Raw genomic sequence first — 17,602 nt, forward strand, 5'->3', positions numbered from 1 at the left:
TGCAGGTAGGGAATATACAGTGAATGGTAGAACCCTCAAGAGTATTGAAAGTCAAAGAGATCTACGAGTACAGGTCCACAGGTCATTGAAAGGAGCAACACAGGTGGAGAAGGTAGTCAAGAAGGCATACGGCATGCTTGCCTTCATTGGCCGGGGCATTGAGTATAAGAATTGGCAAGTCATGTTGCAGCTGTATAGAACCTTAGTTAGGCCACACTTGGAGTATAGTGTTCAATTCTGGTCGCCACACTACCAGAAGGATGTGGAGGCTTTAGAGAGGGTGCAGAAGAGATTTACCAGAATGTTGCCTGGTATGGAGGGCATTAGCTATGAGGAGCGGTTGAATAAACTCGGTTTGTTCTCACTGGAACGAAGGAGGTTGAGGGGAGACCTGATAGAGGTATACAAAATTATGAGGGGCATAGACAGAGTGGATAGTCAGAGGCTTTTCCCCAGGGTAGAGGGGTAAATTACTAGGGGGCATAGGTTTAAGGTGAGAGGGGCAAGGTTTAGAGTAGATGTACGAGGCAAGTTTTTTACGCAGAGGGTAGTGGGTGCCTGGAACTCGCTACCGGAGGAGGTAGTGGAAGCAGGGACGATAGGGATATTTAAGGGGCATCTTGACAAATATATGAATAGGATGGGAATAGAAGGATACGGACCCAGGAAGTGTAGAAGATTGTAGTTTCGTCGGGCAGCATGGTCGGCACGGGCTTGGAGGGCCGAAGGGCCTGTTCCTGTGCTGTACATTTCTTTGTTCTTTGTTGTTGTACGTATAAACATTTTAGTCCTTTTTCCCCCTTTTACAAACAAAAGCTCACGTGAAAGAATGTCTTCCTGCTGGGCTGGTGTCAAACATTGTCTCTCTCACCTGTCAGCAGAGTCTGGTAGAGGCTGGCAACTGGAGCTGCAGGGGGAGAGAGAGAGAGCGTGCTGTCACACTGTTCCCAGGGTTGTTCAGAGCCATCGAGCTGCTCCGCCGAGTGCAGCTGTGATCGCAGAGACATCAGGAACACCAGGTAAAAGAGGCTCCAGCTCGCAAGCGAGGGACTTTACTCTTGATTCGAGAGGAGGGAGGGAGCTGCTTCACAATGGCGATTGTTCAACAGCTTGCTGGGGCAACCATGTTCAGGGAGACTAGGGAAATGAGGAGTTGGTTGCAAGGTCTATGTTCAGGCTTAATTGCTGGAGGAGACAGAGGATCGAGGTTCTACTGGGATAGATGGTGGGGGGAGGTCGCTACTCGAATTGAATTAATGTGTGTGCATTATTTATTTGGGTTGATTTTAACAGTTCCTGTTCTTTTAAATTGCACCTTTCAGTTTGGAAGATGTCTGATTGACTTAAGTCTGATTCAGAGGGAATGATAAAACTCTTTATTTCGGCTCGCATCACTTTGAACTTATTACAAAACGGATCAGTTATTGAATTTATTTCCCCCGTTTAATTGGAAGAAAGTGATGTTTTCTCCTGCATTTAATTCGAAACTCAGTTTCGTCTCAGAACAGATGAACCTGTGAATCGAAGATCTAAATTCGCTTGGAAATCGGTGTCCATAACCCGGCTGCCGTGCTGGAAACAAAGGTCAATTGCTATTAACAAATGTGTGTCTGTATATTTATAAAATTAACTTTTCACAAAAGTACAACATAGCAAAATCTGCCCTCTGGATAGATCAAATGCTTGTAATGCTATAGCAAACATTCCAAGAGCTGCTTGCTTTTGTTTATAATAGACAAAGGTGGGGCATTTCAGAGCACCCCCAATTTTCATCACTCCATCACTTGTGGACATGCCTTCAGTCGCTGAGCACCCAAACTCTGTAATACCCTCCCCAACATTTCGCCACTCTGTCTAACCCTCTAGTGAGACATTCCTTGAAAGCTTACCTCTCTGACCAAACCTTTAGCTACCTAATGTTTCTTATGCTTCGGTAAGTTTTGTTTGATAATGCCACTGTGAAGTGGCTTGGTTCTTGGAACTTTAAAAAAAAAATTTGGGAGTAGCCAATTATATTTTTCCAATTAAGGGGCAATTTAGCGCGGCCAATCCACCTACTCTGCACATCTTTTGATTGTGGGGGTGAGATCCATGCAGACATGGGGAGAATGTGCAAACTCCACACAGTGAGCCAGTACTGGGCTCGAACCTGGGACTTCAGCATCGTGAGGCAGCAATGCTAACCACTGCGCCACCGTGCTGCCCACCTGGAGTTTGGTAAGCTGCCCCATGCTGAGTTTAGCTTTAGATGCCAAACATGGTCCATCACAGATGGAGTACTTCCATCTCTGAAGATGCCATCCAGCTCCATCCACCTGCCCCATATCTGCCCCGTCTGAAATCCACACTTAATAACATAGAACATACAGTGGAGATTCGGCCCATCGAGTCTGCACCGACCCACTTTAAGCCCTCACTTCCACCCTATCCCCGTAACCCAATAATCTCTCCTAACCTTTTTGGACACTTAAGGCAATTTAGTATGTCCAATCCACCTAACCTGCACGTCTTTGGACTGTGGGAGGAAACCGGAGTGCCCGGAGGAAACCCACGCAGACATGGGGAGAAAGTCCAGACGGGCACAGACAGTGACCCAGCGGGGAATCGAACCTGGGACCCTGGCGCTGTGAAGTAGTCACTGTGCCACCGTGCTGCCCAAACTGTTCTTGCCGTGTTGATACTTGACTTGTTCTGATGGCCTCCTCTCTGGCTTCCTAGTCTCACCCAACTTAAACTCACAATGCATCCAGATGTCCCCTGCTGCATGCTATGCCACTTCGAGTCCCACTCACCCGCCACCCTGATCTTTACTGGACTTCCATTAACCTCCTTGTCCGTCAGTACATCAACTTGAACATTATTGTTAATCCCTCCACTTCTTGTTCTACTCTGACTTAATCCTTATCCAAACCCACCCGCGATCTCTCTGTTCTTGCAACCGATCACCCCACCTTCAAACTCCCTTTCTTCTCTTGAGTTTGTGACTCCCAGTGTCTCCCAAATCCATCATGATATTTCCAATGTTTGAATACTTTCAGTCAGTTTTCCAGTACTGCCACAGCACCAAAATGGCCCCAAGCAAAGCCACAAATATTCCTCTCTGTAACCATTTGCATGGTTTTGCACACCACCCTCCTACAATGGAGAGGCGGTGACGAAGTTGTATTGTCACTGGACTAGTTAACCAGAGATCTAGAGTAATGCTCTGGGGACCCACGTCCGCCATGGCAGATGGTGAAATTCGAATTCAATAAAAATCTGGAATTAAAAGCCTAATGATGACCATGAAACCATTGTCGATTGTCATAAAAACCCATCTGGTTCACTAATGTCCTTTAGGGAAAGGAAATCTGCTGTTCTTATCTGGTCTGGCCCATATGTGACTCCAGACCCACAGCAATGTGGTTGACTCTTAACTTCCCCCTCAAAGGCAATTAGGGATGGGCAATAAATGCTCGTATAGCCTGCGACAGCCACGTCTCATGAACAAATAAAAGAAATATGTCTCTTCTCACTTGTCTAACCCAGTGGGTTTGCCTTCACTTGGATTTCACTCGTACCTACCCAATTATAGCCAGAGCAACTCCAATGGTGACATCTCAACCCAATGCTGCTCTGTTGTCTTCAGAATCCCACACAGAATCCATTGCTTACTTGATTCAGCCAACTCTCCCTCCCACAGATTGTTGATCTTGCAAGAGCATGGGGACAAGTTAGAAGTGGCTTCACTCTGTCTGTGTGTTTATGATGACACTGGGTGAGGAATGTAGAAAAGTAAATAAAATAATTCCGACGGTTGACCAAGCATTTATTGCCCATCTCGAGTTGCCCTTGAGAAATGGTGATGGGCCTTTAGAACTGTTGCAGCCTGCGTGGTGAAGGTGCTCCCACTAACTGTTTGGTAGGGAGTCCCGAGATTATGGCTCAGTGATAAGGAAGTAAAGATCAAAGTATAAAGCTTGGCTTTCATTGGAGAACAGGAAGGTTGAGAGGCGATACAATCTAGATCAGAAAGTCATAGTTGATGTAGATATAAGTAGATTATTTAATGTAAACTGCAGTCCCTGGTCTCAAGAGTAGAAAAGAATTCTCAATTAAGAGATGAGAAGATATTTTACCTAAGGAGTGTGGTATTATATATAAAAGCCACTCCTCTAAAACTATCTCAAGAAGAATTGTATGTAAAGAGGACAACTATAATGAATCACTTTATTAAAGTGTCACACTTCCTGTGCTGTTAAAAGTGTCTAGTGGTGGACAAATATGGCCTGGGGTCCACATCCGTCACATTAGGGTTCTGAGTCTGGCTCACGAGACATTTTGTTGACTGTTGCCCACGTGTAGAGTTGCCGCATTCTGTTGATTTCCATGATCGAACATAGAATCCCTACCGTGCAGAAGGAGGCCATGCAGCCAATTGAGTCTGCACCGATCCTTCGAAAGATCACCCCATCGAGTCCCAATCCCCCACCCTATTCCTGCAGCCCCACCCTAAGGGGCAATTTAGCCTGACCAATCTACCCATGCACATCTTTGGACTGTGGGAGGAACGCAAAGCTCCTGGAGGAAACCCACGCAAACACGGGGAGAACGTGCAAACTTCACACAGTCACCCGAAGTCGGAATCGAACCCGGGGTCCCTGGCGCTGTGCGGCGCAGTGCTAACCACTGTGCCGCTGTGCCACCCCGAAAAGTTTCGATTATTCCTATTGGTGCGATTGAAGTGATTTGCACGTAAAGCGAGGGCAAGTGAAGTGAGGTGCGTGTTGGTTGCTCGCAACATTGACTGTGAAAGCCGTGTGCTCCCTCTGTGTCCAAAGTGTAAATATTTATTTTGGTTTTACCATTTAAGTTGATGATAGATCTATTAAAATATAAACGATTAAGCGTTTTCTGTAGCGTGTTATGAAATATTTGGCATGTATTAAATGTATTCAATCTTATTCAAATGACATAGTTAGTGAACAAGCCCAATTTTAATCTTGCAACCCACATGCGGCCCACTCACCAGCCTAGGTTGCCAGCACTGTGTGACAATGTCAGATCGATGACCTGTGCTTGACTTTAAATTCGTTATCTGCAGGCATCAAATGCCAATAAAAAAAAAACAGATATTGCCATCTGAACCTCGTGTTCTTTAGCTCACACAAGTGATTAAGTGAATCAGCATGCACCCAACAATTGTGCAAGGCAGGAGGAGCAGGGTTGATAAAACATAGAAGCAGAAAATGCTGGGAATAATCAGAAGGTCAAGCAGCACTGTGCGGCGAGAGTCATGAAGTCGATGTTTCAGACTGATGACCTCTTGTCTGAATGATCAATAAGGCGTTCTGTACTTTCCTGTGCTTTTGTCCCATGTACTGCAGTCAATTTTGCTTTTGCCTTTACTCAATTAATTTAAAAAAAAAAATTCTCCCTTATAATTTTTATGGGATGTCTGTTCTGCGAAAGTATAACATCTCATTTCACTGTAGCTTTTTAATCTGTAATGCATACTTAAAAAGCGGAATATGATGGCTCTTTTACACCTTTATAAATGCTAATCTGTTGAACTGACTCATTTAGATGAACAATTAACACCTCATTATTCAGTGTCTGCCAGTGTATTGCAATTTTAATTGTTATACTCTCATGTTTATGTTAGGGAATTGCTTTAAATTGAACTGGTTTTGCAGTATGCCCAGGCTGCTGGTGTGGTGCAATTAAAGGTTCTTGCACTTGTAGGCAGCATGTTGAGCTCAGGAGTGAGGAATGAGCCCTTAAATGCTTTGACTTTGGGTAAGTGAAACTTGTCGGCAGGAGCAGGAGAGGGTGTGCATTGGATGAAACAAGCAGAAACACTCCCATGTCTATATTCTGGCTTCTCGTGCATCCCTGATTTTCATCCCTTCACCATTAGTGGCTGTGCCTTCAGCTGCCTTGACCCTGAGTGCTGGAATTTTTTCCATAAGCCACTCCCTTTCCCTTATAGTTGCTCCTTAAAACCCATGCACTTCTTTGACCAACCTTTTGGTCAACTGTGTTAATATTCCCTTGTATGACTTGGCACCAAATTTAGTTTGGTAACACTGCTGTGAAGAATGGGGATGTATTACCACATGAAAGGTGCTATATAAATGGAAATCTACCCTGGACAACCCCTGTCCCATCTTCAATCTCCATTTCCCCTCTTAAAGTCCTTGATTGCGTTGCTGCCTCTCAAATCTGTGTCAATTTTCCTGCCGAATATTGGGCAGGATTCTCCGTTTCTGAGGCTTAGTGCCGGCGACAAGGGAGGATCCGTGGCATTTCACGACGGGAAAATCGTCACTGGCGAAACCATCACCGATTCTGGTACCGGTGAGAGCCTAGCACCAGCGCTGCGTGAAACACCCGCGGAAAGCGCGGAAAAGAGTCGGAGAATCGGCGGGTCTCGGCTGCAGGGCCGACAGTCTGCAGCTGTGCACGCCTACACCCACACACATGCACCGGTCGCGCTGGAAAAACTGGCGCCAGCCATGTTGGACCGGGTACCCGTCCACCCGCCCACCTCCTGGCCAACCCCCACCACTCACCCCCCCCCCCCCCCCCAGCCCTAACAGAAGCCCCCCGGCCAGCGGCATGGATCTCGGCCGAGTGTGGCGGCCCTGGACGCTGTCCACAGCTGGCATGCCGAGCTCCCGACCGCTGGGATCGCACGTGGCCCATGCTGTCGGAAACTCGGCCCATCGGAGGCGGAGCACAGCAGGTGGGCCAGATAATTATATGCATACAGGGTTGCGACTGCCCGCATCCCAGTGACTCCGATTTGGAGAGGGCGGAGCATCGCGAACTGGCGCCTGCCCCGATTCTGGCGTCGGGAGCCATTCTCCAGCCAATTGCCGTTGTCAATTTCGGCAATGGGCTGCAGAGCATCCTGCCCACTATGTTTACATTGCTCCAGTCTGGTACCCATCTCCCTACCGCAAGGCCGAATGACTATTATTGAAGTCAGGAATGACAGTCTATGTGGCTACAATAAAGGTAAACTATCCCTGCTCATACTTGTTGAACTGTCTGCAGCCTCTGACATGGTTGACCACCGACCTCCTCCAACGCTTCTCCACTGTTGTCCAGCTGGGTGTCACTCTTTTCACCTGGTTCCAGTCTTAGCTATCTAATGGTAGCCATGGAATCACTTACAATGCCTCCTCTTTCTGCCCTGTTACCTCTGGTGCCCCCAAAGATCTATCTTTGGTCCCCTCCTATTTCTTTCTTACATGCAGCCCCTCAGTGACATCATCCAGTTTCGGCATGGACGCTGCCAACACCCAGCTCTATCTTTGGACCACTTGTCTCACCTGCTAAATTATCAGACCGATTGTCAACATCCAGTACTGGACGAGTAGAAATTTCCTCTGATTATACATAGGGAAGATGAAGCCACCCGTCACTGTCCCTGTAAACTGCCCAAGTCCAAACTGACCTGTTCGCAACTTCGGTTTCATATTTGACCGCAGGATGAGCTTCCGACCAATTATCCGCTCCATCACTAAGGCTGCCTATTTCCACCTCTCAGCTTTGCCCCTGCTTCAGCTCATCTGCTATTGCACAGTGGTTAGCACTGTTTCCTCACAGCGCCAGGGATCCGGGTTTAATTCCGGCCTTGGGTCACTGTCTGTGCGGAGTCTGCACGTTCTCCCCGTGTCTGCGTGGGTTTCCTCCGGGTGCTCTGGTTTCCTCCCACAGTCCAAAGATGTGCAGGTTAGGTGGATTGGCCATGATAAATTGCCCTTAGTGTCCAAAGATTTGCAGATTAGATGGGGTTATCGAGTTACGGAGATAGGGTGGGGGAGTGGGCCTGGGTAGGGTGCTCTTTCAGAGGGTCGGTTGCAGACCTGATGGTCCAAATGGCCTCCTTCTGCACTGTCGGAATTCTATGAAACTCTCACTCATGCCTTCATCACTTGAAGACTTGATTATACCAGTGCACTAGTTGATCTCCCACATTCTACCTCATGTTAATCTGAGGTCAACCAAACCTCTGCTGCCTATGTCCTCACTTGGGCTGAGTTCCGTCCAACTATTACCCTTGTGCACACTGCCAAGCAATACCCTGATCTTAAAATCTTCATCCTTGCTTTCAAATCCCTCCTTGGTCTCACCTCTCCCTACCGCTGGGATCTCCTCTAGCCCCACCACCCTCCGGGATATCTGCGTCCCTCGAATTCTGGCCGCGTGAGTATCCCTGCATTTTAATCTCTCCACGGTTGAAGTCTGCGCCTGAGCCCTATCCTCTGGAATTCCTTTCAAAGAATCATAAGAAGGAGGCCATTCGCTCATCGGGTCTGCACCGACCCTCTGAAAGAGGACCCCATCCAGATCCAATCTCCCGCCCTATCCCCGTAACCCTACCTAATCTTGGGACACTATGGGGCAATTTAGCATGGCCAATCCACCTAACCTGCACATCTTTTGACTGTGGGAGGAAACCGCAGCACCCGGAGGAAACTCCCAGACAGACGAAGAATGTGCAAACTCCACACAGACAGTCACCCAAGGCCTGAATTGAACCTGACACTGTGAGGCAGCAGTGCTAACCACTGTGCCACCATACCACCCTCTCCAAACCTCTCTGCCTTTCTTTTTCCCTTTAAGACCTAATTCTTTGACTAAAATTTTGGTGATCTGCCTTAATATTTTGTTACGTGGTTCAGTGTCTAATTGTGCATTATAACGCTCCTGTGAAAAGTTTTGAACCATTTCTTATAATAAAGGTACTATCTAAATGTAAGTCATTGTTGTTACATGGATTTCTCGATTGTGACGTGTTTAATTACAAGTATCGGGTGCACTGCTGACCAAAATAAATGTTGTCGGTTTGTAAATTGTGTCTTTAATTCTGGCAGCTAAGGCGGCAGGGTGGCGCAGTGGGTTAGCACTGCTGCCTCATGGCGCTGTGGACCCGGGTTCGATCCCGGCCCCGGGTCACTGTCCGTGTGGAGTTTGCACATTCTCCCCGTGTTTGGGTGGGTCTCACCCCCACAACCCAAAGATGTGCAGGTTCGGTGAATTGGCCACGCTAAATTGCCCCTTAATTAGAAACAAAAATAATCGGGTGCTCTAAATTTATTTAAAAAGGGAAAACAAAATTCTGGCTGCTTGATGATCCTCGATGGTCAAGAGACCACATTTTTAGCTCCATACTGTGGACTGCTCCCTCAGCTTGTCTCTAGCCAGAAATAAAAGAGCATCCGTGTGGAGTTTGCATATTCTCCCCGTGTCTGCGTGGGTTTCACCCCCACAACCCAAAAATGTGCAGAGTAGGTGGATTGGCGACACTAAATTGCCCCTTAATTAGAAAAAATAATTGGGTAATCTATAAATTTATTAAAAAAATAAAAAAAATAAAAGAGCAGCAGCCAATAGCCATCCTCAAAGATAAGGAGGAGAAATGTTCCGTTAAGTGGGGTCTTGAACCCACAAAGGTAGAAGCATTGTTCTGACATTTTTGCAATGTAATAGATGCCGCTTGTAGCATTGCTGTAAGAAAACTGCAACATTAGATCTGTACAGAACCCTAGATGGTATGAATAATGTAAAGTGGCAACTTTCTACTTTTTTCCTTTGTCTCCTCTTGAGTGCCTTTTCCAGGTGAATGGGCTACTGTCAGGCACAAAATTGGTGCTGCGCTTAAAATCAACAAGAGGCACGTGTGAAGTTGGAAGGTGTACCTTCCACCCTGCATTATTTGTGAGCTGTGGAGGTCCCTTTATCCTGAGGGCAGAAGGGTGCCATTGCAAATTGTGTGGCATCAATGGTCAGAGGTGACAGAGCAGGTGAATGCCAGGTGCATTCCACCCATCAGCTGCAATGTTGGAAGAAGTTCAATGATGTCACTGGAGCTGCCAAAGTAACCCCCTCACTCAGACAAAAGAAAATTACTGTGGATGCAGGAATCTGAAACAAAAACTCTCACATACATGTTTTCTCTCTCGCTCTATCCCTCTTCAGCCCTGTATCGCCTGGAGCTCCGGAACTTTCAATTGTTCTATGTACGCCTTTGCGTCACTGTGGGCCATTCAACGCAGCACGCTCCACTCCACTGCTTCTTCTGCCATTGGCAAATCCTGCACGCGCGGTTGTCCTCACCTCTCACTCTCATACCAGCAGCACTATTCCATGCTGACTGCCACATCTGGACAGCTGTTCCACAGCTCAACCACTGGCGCATTCACCATGTTCTTACAGGACACACATTGGAACACAGCATTAGGGAACACAGGTGGAAAGGAGCAAAAAGGTCATTTATGTCTTGGACACTTTGAAAAAGGATGCCATGGATATTGTGTTCACAGACACATCAGGATCACAGTGGCTGGTGAGGTTGAGGCTGTGCTTGTTTGGACCATCTCTTCCTTTTTGATTCGCTCACTGAAATGCCGCCCTATACATACTTTGCAAAGTGGAACTGCTTCAAATTCACACTGATCTCACTCTGCTTACCGTTCCCACTCAGTGTAAACTCTTACCCTACTTGTCCTACTCCAGAGCAGGACAGAAACCGAGTTGGAAGTGTTGAGGGTTGGCCTGAGAGTCTGCGCTGGATGGTTCTCCCAGTACAAGAGTGCAGAAGCAAGTGCAGGACGGAAACAAGTTTAAGGCACCGTGTGATGAATGTAGTAATTTCAGATACATTATCTGTATTTGATACAGTAAGGGTTAAAAGCCAGGGTTAGTGTGTGTGTGACTGCTGCAGTCAAGTTTTTAAAATCCTGGTATGAAAGAGCTTTTTGGAGCTGGAGGTGCAATTAAAGCATCGTAAAGGTTTGGGCTAATGGATTTTTATTTACATTAAGAGGTTTCCCCACGGAGTAGATAATTAGAGCCATTGTGTTCAGGTTAGTAAGTTGATGTAGTTAATAGGGGGCAGCACGGTGGCACAGTTAGCACTGCAGTCTCATGGCACCGAGGTCCCAGGTTCGATCCCAGCTCTGTGACACCACTGTCTGTGTGGAGTTTGCGCATTCTCCCCATGTATGCATGGGTTTCGCCCCCACAACACAAAGATGTGCAAGGTAGGTGGATTGAACATGTTAAATTGCCCCTTAATTGGAAAAAATGAATTGGGCACTCTAAATTTATTTTTAAAAAGATGTAGTTAATGGGAGGAGTCAGGGGTTGAAGCAGTCAGTTGTTCAGGCTCAGTGTTAGTTTTTGGCTGGAAGGAGAGTTGAGAAGGTTTCTGAAAAAATACAGCCAGAGATTCCGCATTATTCTGACAGGGTGTCAGGTCTCTTTCTTTTAATGCAGTCTCAAAAGATCCCTCTTTCTCAAAAGTACATCTCTTTACAGCAATTATTCCTGAGTGCTAACTGTGTTTAAAAGTAGATTGGGATCTGAAAGGGTTTTGTTGTTTGAGTGGAAGTAAAGATAGCAGTTAAGGGTTATTGTGTCACTGTATTGATTAGAATTGTTTAAGGTGTAATTATAAGTTATTTTCTTGTGTGATGTTAAAGATATTTTTTTTTCTAAAAAATTTAGTGTACCCAATTCATTTTCTTTTCCAATTGAGGGGCAATTTAGCGTGTTTAATCCACCTACCCTGCACATCTTTGGGTTGTGGGGGAGAAACCCATGCAAACATGGGGAGAATGTGCAAACTCCACACGGACAGTGACCCAGAGCTGGGATTGAACCTGGGACCTCGGCGCCGTGAGGCAACAGGGGTAACCCACTGTGCCACCGTGCTGCCCGTTAAAGATATTTTAATACTGTGTTAGTAATAAAGTTTGCACTAATATACATATCCCTATTTTGTATGAAATCACTCCTGGAGCGCGGTATCCTTTCCTCACAGACTTGTAAAATATTGAGCATCCTGTTCAGTATCCAGTGTCTGGACCAGGATCATAGTAACAGACGCTGTTACTGATAGCTGTACACACCAAAATGTTCAGTTCAGTGGACTGTCTGCCACTGAGCCTGCACACAATGCTGGGCTGAGTGGAGGAACCCAGCTCTAAACTGCGAAGGGGAACTGCAGAAGGACAAAAAGGCAATGCAGTCAACTATGGCGCGTGAATACAGCAGCAAGACCCAGAGTGCGGAGATTCTGGGGGAATCTCCGAATGCCTTGTCTCTAGGCATGAGCAATCCCTGTCTTTCAAACCACAAAGGGAACTTTGAGTAGGGGATTTCAAAGCACCATCTTGCTTTCGGACTTTCAGAGTGTGGTGAGCTCAACCCAACACATCACACAAGCTTACCACCCCCCACCCCCCCCACCAATTGATTCTATATACATCTCCCGCTGCCTCAGAAAGGCAGACAGGATTATCAGAGACCCCTCCCACCCAGGTTTTGCTCTCTTACAGACCCTTCCACCAGGCAGAAGATACAGAAGTCTGAAGACCCGTACATCCAGACATAGGAGCTGCTTCTTCCTCACAGCTACTATACTCCTCAACGGCCCTCCCTTGGACTGATCTTGTCCCTGTAAGACACTATTCATGACACCCTATGCTGCTCTTTTAAAAAAGATTTTGAAGAACATCTAAAAGAATGGAGAGAGAGGTGGAGAGAGAGAGACGGAGAGGTTTAGGGAGGGAGTTCAAAATCTTCAGGCCGAGGCAGATAGGACCGAGGAAATTAGGGATGTGTGAGGGGCCAGAATTGGAGGAACAGAGAGATCTCGGAGTGTTGTGGGACTGGAGAAGGTTACAGAGAAAGGGAGGGGTGAGGCCCTGCCAGGATTTGTAAAGAAGGATGAGAATTTTAAAATTGAAGACGTGCATATTACCAATCTTCTTCATAACTTCAGGAGTTCAGGATGCTTGGGCCTGGTTCTGGAGGGACTGTGAGGGCTGAAATGGTCATGGGGAGGAGCTACGAATTGAGGAGTTCAGGAGAATCGAGCATTTGGGATGGCGAAGTGACAGAAAGGCAGCTGGTGAGAGAGGAGGTGGCACAACATGAGGGTGGGGAAGGCAAGGTGTGGGTTTGGGGAGGGAAGAATGAGAGGCAGATGAGTGACATAGGAGGGAAGCAAGGGATCTGAGAGGATATAATCGGGGCATCCAGCTAAAGGAAACTGTTAGGGGATGTGAGATAAGCAAAGGGGCGGGAACATGGAAAGGGTCTGGATGTGGGAAGAGGATAAAAAACAAAGAATGCCATGACAGTGGAATCAAGAGGATCAGGTGAAGCAGTTGAGTGTGGCCACTAGGCTTCGAGCTACCCTTTACCTACCCAATTCATTTTTTCCAATTAAGGGGCAATTTTAGCGTGGCCAATCAAGCTCGCCTGCACATCTTTGGGTTGTGGGGGCGAAACCCATGCAAATAGGGGGGGAATGTGCAAACTCCACACGGACAGTGATCCAGGGCCGGGATTCAAACCTGGGACCTTGGCGCCGTGAGGCAGCAGGGCTAACCCACTGCACCACCGTGCTGCCCTACCCTATGCTGCTCTTGCTCATGTATTTGCTTTGTTTGGTCTTTGTTCTGCACTGTAACCAATCACTTATTTGCCGATGTACTGTGTACTTTTTCGCATCCACTGTAACTATCCACTATTCGTTTTTGTCTACTGTGTACGTACTGTGTACGTTTCCTTGGCCGCAGAAAAATACTTTTCACTGTACTTCGGTACATGTGACAATAAAGCAAATCAATCAATCCATCAATCAATCAATCAATCACAAGTGAAACAGAATTCTCAGGAAATGCATGGTTCATAACCACAAATGACTGGAATGTTAATTAACGGTGGAAAAATGGACATTGCACCTGTTTTTCTTAACAAAGGGGAAAAGGCTTGGCTGGGGATTCGGAATAGCTATTTATTTTGTTTGATCCTTAGCCTAGGGTTATTGACGCTAATTGTAAAGCTCTCAACTATTACACAGACTGAATACTATATGATGTGGTCAATTATTCACAGCGAATATGCAAGTATCTTTTGAATGAATTGGCTTTGCTTTTCTTGTTATGCCAAGATGTTGTGCTTTTAAAGTTTTCATGGGGAAACCTGCTGGATCCTGCATGGGAAAGCAAATATTTCTATTTATATCACACTTCCATGATCTCAGGGCATCCCAAAGTGCTTTACAATCGAAAAAATGCTTTTTGAGGTGAGTCCCAGTTGCAATATAGGTTGAGCATCCCTGATCCAGAATGCTGGAAATCGTAAAATTCCAAAATCGGCCCTTTTTTCTAATACCAATATGACGTCATGAGTGGAAACTCCCGCAAGGCTCACGGGCGATGCGCAGTTCCCAACGCATGCCGCACCTGCGCAATTCCCACGCGTGCCGCACCTGCGCAGTTCCCAATGCGTGCCGCACCTGCGCAATTCCCAACGCGTGCCGCACCTGTGCAGTTCCCAATGCACGCTGCACCTGCGCAGTTCCCAACGCGTGCCGCACCTGCACAATTCCCAACACGTGCCGCACCTGCGCAGTTCCCAATGCGTGCCGCACCTGCGCAATTCCCAACGCGTGCCGCACCTGCGCAGTTCCCAATGCGTGCCGCACCTGCGCAATTCCCAACGCGTGCCGCACCTGCGCAATTCCCAACGCGTGCCGCACCTGCGCAATTCCCAACGTGTGCCGCACCTGCGCAGTTCCCAACGTGTGCCGCACCTGCGCAGTTCCCAACGTGTGCCGCACCTGCGCAGTTCCCAACACGTGCCGCACCTGCGCAGTTCCCAACGCGTGCCGCACCTGCGCAGTTCCCAATGCATGCCGCACCAGTGCAGTATGTTCCGAAATCCAAAAGGTTCTGAAATCCGATACATCCTCGGCCCCAAGCATTTTGGATCAGGGATTTTCAACCCTGTATGTGAAAAGCACAGCCAATTTGCACACAGCAAACTCTCACAAACAGCAGTGAGGCAATGAGCAGACCATCTGCTTTTAGCTGTTGGTGGAGGGGCAAATATTGACCAGGAGAGTGGGGAGAACGCCCCTGCTCACCCTCTATGGGATCTTTTACACCCACCTGAAGGAGCAGTTTTATGGTTGTTTTATTTTCCTGTCTGATCTGACAGTGCAGCACGTCTTCTGAGCTTCAGTGGAGTTCAGCAATAGATTCCTGCCCCCGATTAAATGCAAGCCTGTATTGGGAAGATGGAATTGAGCACAGGGAGAGAAATCAAATCTGCGTCCTAAACTGACGGAGCGCATTATGTTTATCGGGCAGCTCCCATGACTTGGTGTGGAGGTGGCACAATGGTAATGTCACTGGACGAGTAATCCGACGACCCTGCACAAACGCTGTAGGCCAGGTTCAAATTCCCCCCACAGCAGCTGGTGAAACTTAACCTCAGCTGATTAAAAAGAAAATCTGGATTTGAAAACGAGCCTTCATAATGGTGGCCATGAAACACTGACTGCAAATAAAAAAAACCTCACGTAATGTACCTCAGGGAAGGAACTCTGCCGCTCATATCTGGTCTCCTTACGTGTGACTCCAGACTTACAGCAAGGCGATTGACCCTTAATAGTTCTCTGGGGCAATTTGGGATGGGCCCCAAATGCTGGGCTTGCCAGCCATGCCCACATCCCATGAACGTATATAAGAAAATCCCATAGATCCAAAGTTGAGCATTAAGAGGATAATTAGGGGGTCGGATTTGGAAGAAATTCAACTTCCTGAACAGGGAAGAGTTGACAAAACTGGTTGAAAATATGAATGCATTTATAACTCTTGGAAATGTGACATTGTTTCTCTCTGACCCCATAGGTGGTATTTCTGTGGTTGGAAAGTAAACGGATGCAGTGTGCAAGATAACCAATGTAAAGATGGCAGACGAAAAGCAGCATGAGCAGGTAGGTGCGTATGAATTCGGAGCAGGAGTTGGCCATTCGGCCCCTCGAGCCTGCTCTGCCATCCAATAAGGTCATGGCTGATCGGATTGTGGCCTCCAATCCTTGATTGTTAATCAAGAATCTGCCTTACAAATATTCAATGACCCTGCCTCTACCACTCTCGGGGAAAGAGAGCCCCAAAGATTCACCACCCTCTGAGAGAAACAAAATTCTTCCAACCTCTTGCCTTAAGTGGGAGACCCCTTGGGCGGGATTCTCTGTCAGCCAACGCTGAAATCGGGGAACGCGACTGGGCGGAGAATCGGCTTTGATGCCGATGAGGTGGCCGGCGCCGGGATCACGCCAAATCGCAATTCTGTGGTGCCTCAACAGTGGCGTCAATGCGTTCGACTCTGCACGTACAGTAAACACCCTTGGCATTTCATTAGTGGGCCTGATCCGTTATTCTCCGGGGCCTCCGCCATTCTCCTCCTCCACTGGGGGCAATTCTCGGCTGTGAGGTTCACTTGTGCTTTTAAAACTTGGGGACAATTCGCCGTGACGGATGAGGGAGAGAGGGGGGTAGGGAAAGTGTCCAACATCGCCATAGTTTGCTGACAGTAGTTCCGCTGGCCGGTGGGCTTCTACCAGGGCCGGGAACAGTCGCGAGGGGGGTGGCCAGGCGGAGGACTGTGGAACACCATTGCCACAGCCTGCAAGGCAGCCATGCACAGACGGCACCAGAGAAACTCGCCCATTGTGTTTGTCTGTTCTGGGTTTCATTGGGCAGAATTCTCCCATTCCGCTGGCGATGGGTTTGGTGGTGGGCGGGAGCAGAGCGTTTAGTGGGGAGCCAAAAATTCAGAAACTTAAAATCAGGTTGCAGTTGTCCCGGTGGCGGGCGGGCAGATTAAAGACGGGTCCATCTCACTGATGGCTGGTGGCGTGAACGACATTTGCAATCATTTGCATCTCACGAGCGCTCATTGAAATAGCCTGCAGCCGGCATTCTATCAAGCTTTCCAATCTTGCTTCACACCAGCGGGAAATTACGTCGGTCTAAAACCCGATTTCTAAAGAGTGGTGTGCACAAGTCAGTCCTCAGTTTGCAAAAGACTTCTAGGTGAGAGTAACAAACCTTTCTGGCATAGCACTGTGGTGTTCCTGAAGTGCTTTTCACCAGGCCTCGCAAAGACAAGGGTGGCAATGTGGAAAGAGAGCTCTGTAAGGGTTGGGGGGGGGGGGAGCGATGGTTCACAATGGAAGGCAGGGGGGCAGCGAATGGATGAGGGTGGGGTAGTGGCGGTCGGGGGTGAGGTGCAGTTAGCTCAGTTGGCTAAATGGCAGACATGCTGTTCACAATAACGCCAACAGCACAGGGTTTTACTGGCTGAGACCAGCCTCCTCACCCTGCCCTGTGGCAAAATCACGACATTAAGCTAGAGTTCACGACCCTTGAGTAATTCAGGATGCCGCCTGGAGAAGAAGCAGAACGCTCTCACATGACTCCCTTCATCCCGCCAAGTAGGAATTCGATCGCTGGAAACCACAGTCGCTCTTTCCCCTGCATGCATATTTAATTCCAAGAGTAATCAAAGTCAGGAATCTGCTGATTTTTCTAATTGTCCTTCAGAATATTCAGCAGCCAGTGTCTATTTGTGCCGCAACACTAGGGGGAGCAATTCCTGCACGCGTGCAGATGCCGTGGCAGAGACAGTGATGTTACGTACAGCGATGGCCCAGGTAGTAGCCTACATCAAATATTGCAACTCCAAGTTAACTTGGATACTCCAGGGAGCTTCCAGGTCCAGGCACTGGCCCAGCTTAATGCTG

At 47.7% G+C, this 17,602-nt stretch overlaps 1 protein-coding gene across 1 annotated transcript in view; it reads left to right on the top strand.

Moving 5' to 3' along the window:
* The first annotated feature begins 916 nt into the window (after nucleotides 1–916).
* LOC140386083 (orofacial cleft 1 candidate gene 1 protein homolog) overlaps nucleotides 917–17,602 on the top strand; it is a 56,321-nt gene continuing 39,635 nt past the window's right edge. Inside the window, exons 1-2 of the mRNA XM_072468661.1 lie at nucleotides 917–1,019; nucleotides 15,705–15,790. Coding sequence (XP_072324762.1) covers nucleotides 15,764–15,790 — 27 coding nt within the window. The 5' untranslated portion in view covers nucleotides 917–1,019; nucleotides 15,705–15,763. The remainder of the gene's footprint in view (nucleotides 1,020–15,704; nucleotides 15,791–17,602) is intronic.

Source organism: Scyliorhinus torazame, chromosome 11 (assembly GCF_047496885.1).
Source record: "Scyliorhinus torazame isolate Kashiwa2021f chromosome 11, sScyTor2.1, whole genome shotgun sequence".
Lineage (NCBI taxonomy): Eukaryota > Metazoa > Chordata > Chondrichthyes > Carcharhiniformes > Scyliorhinidae > Scyliorhinus > Scyliorhinus torazame.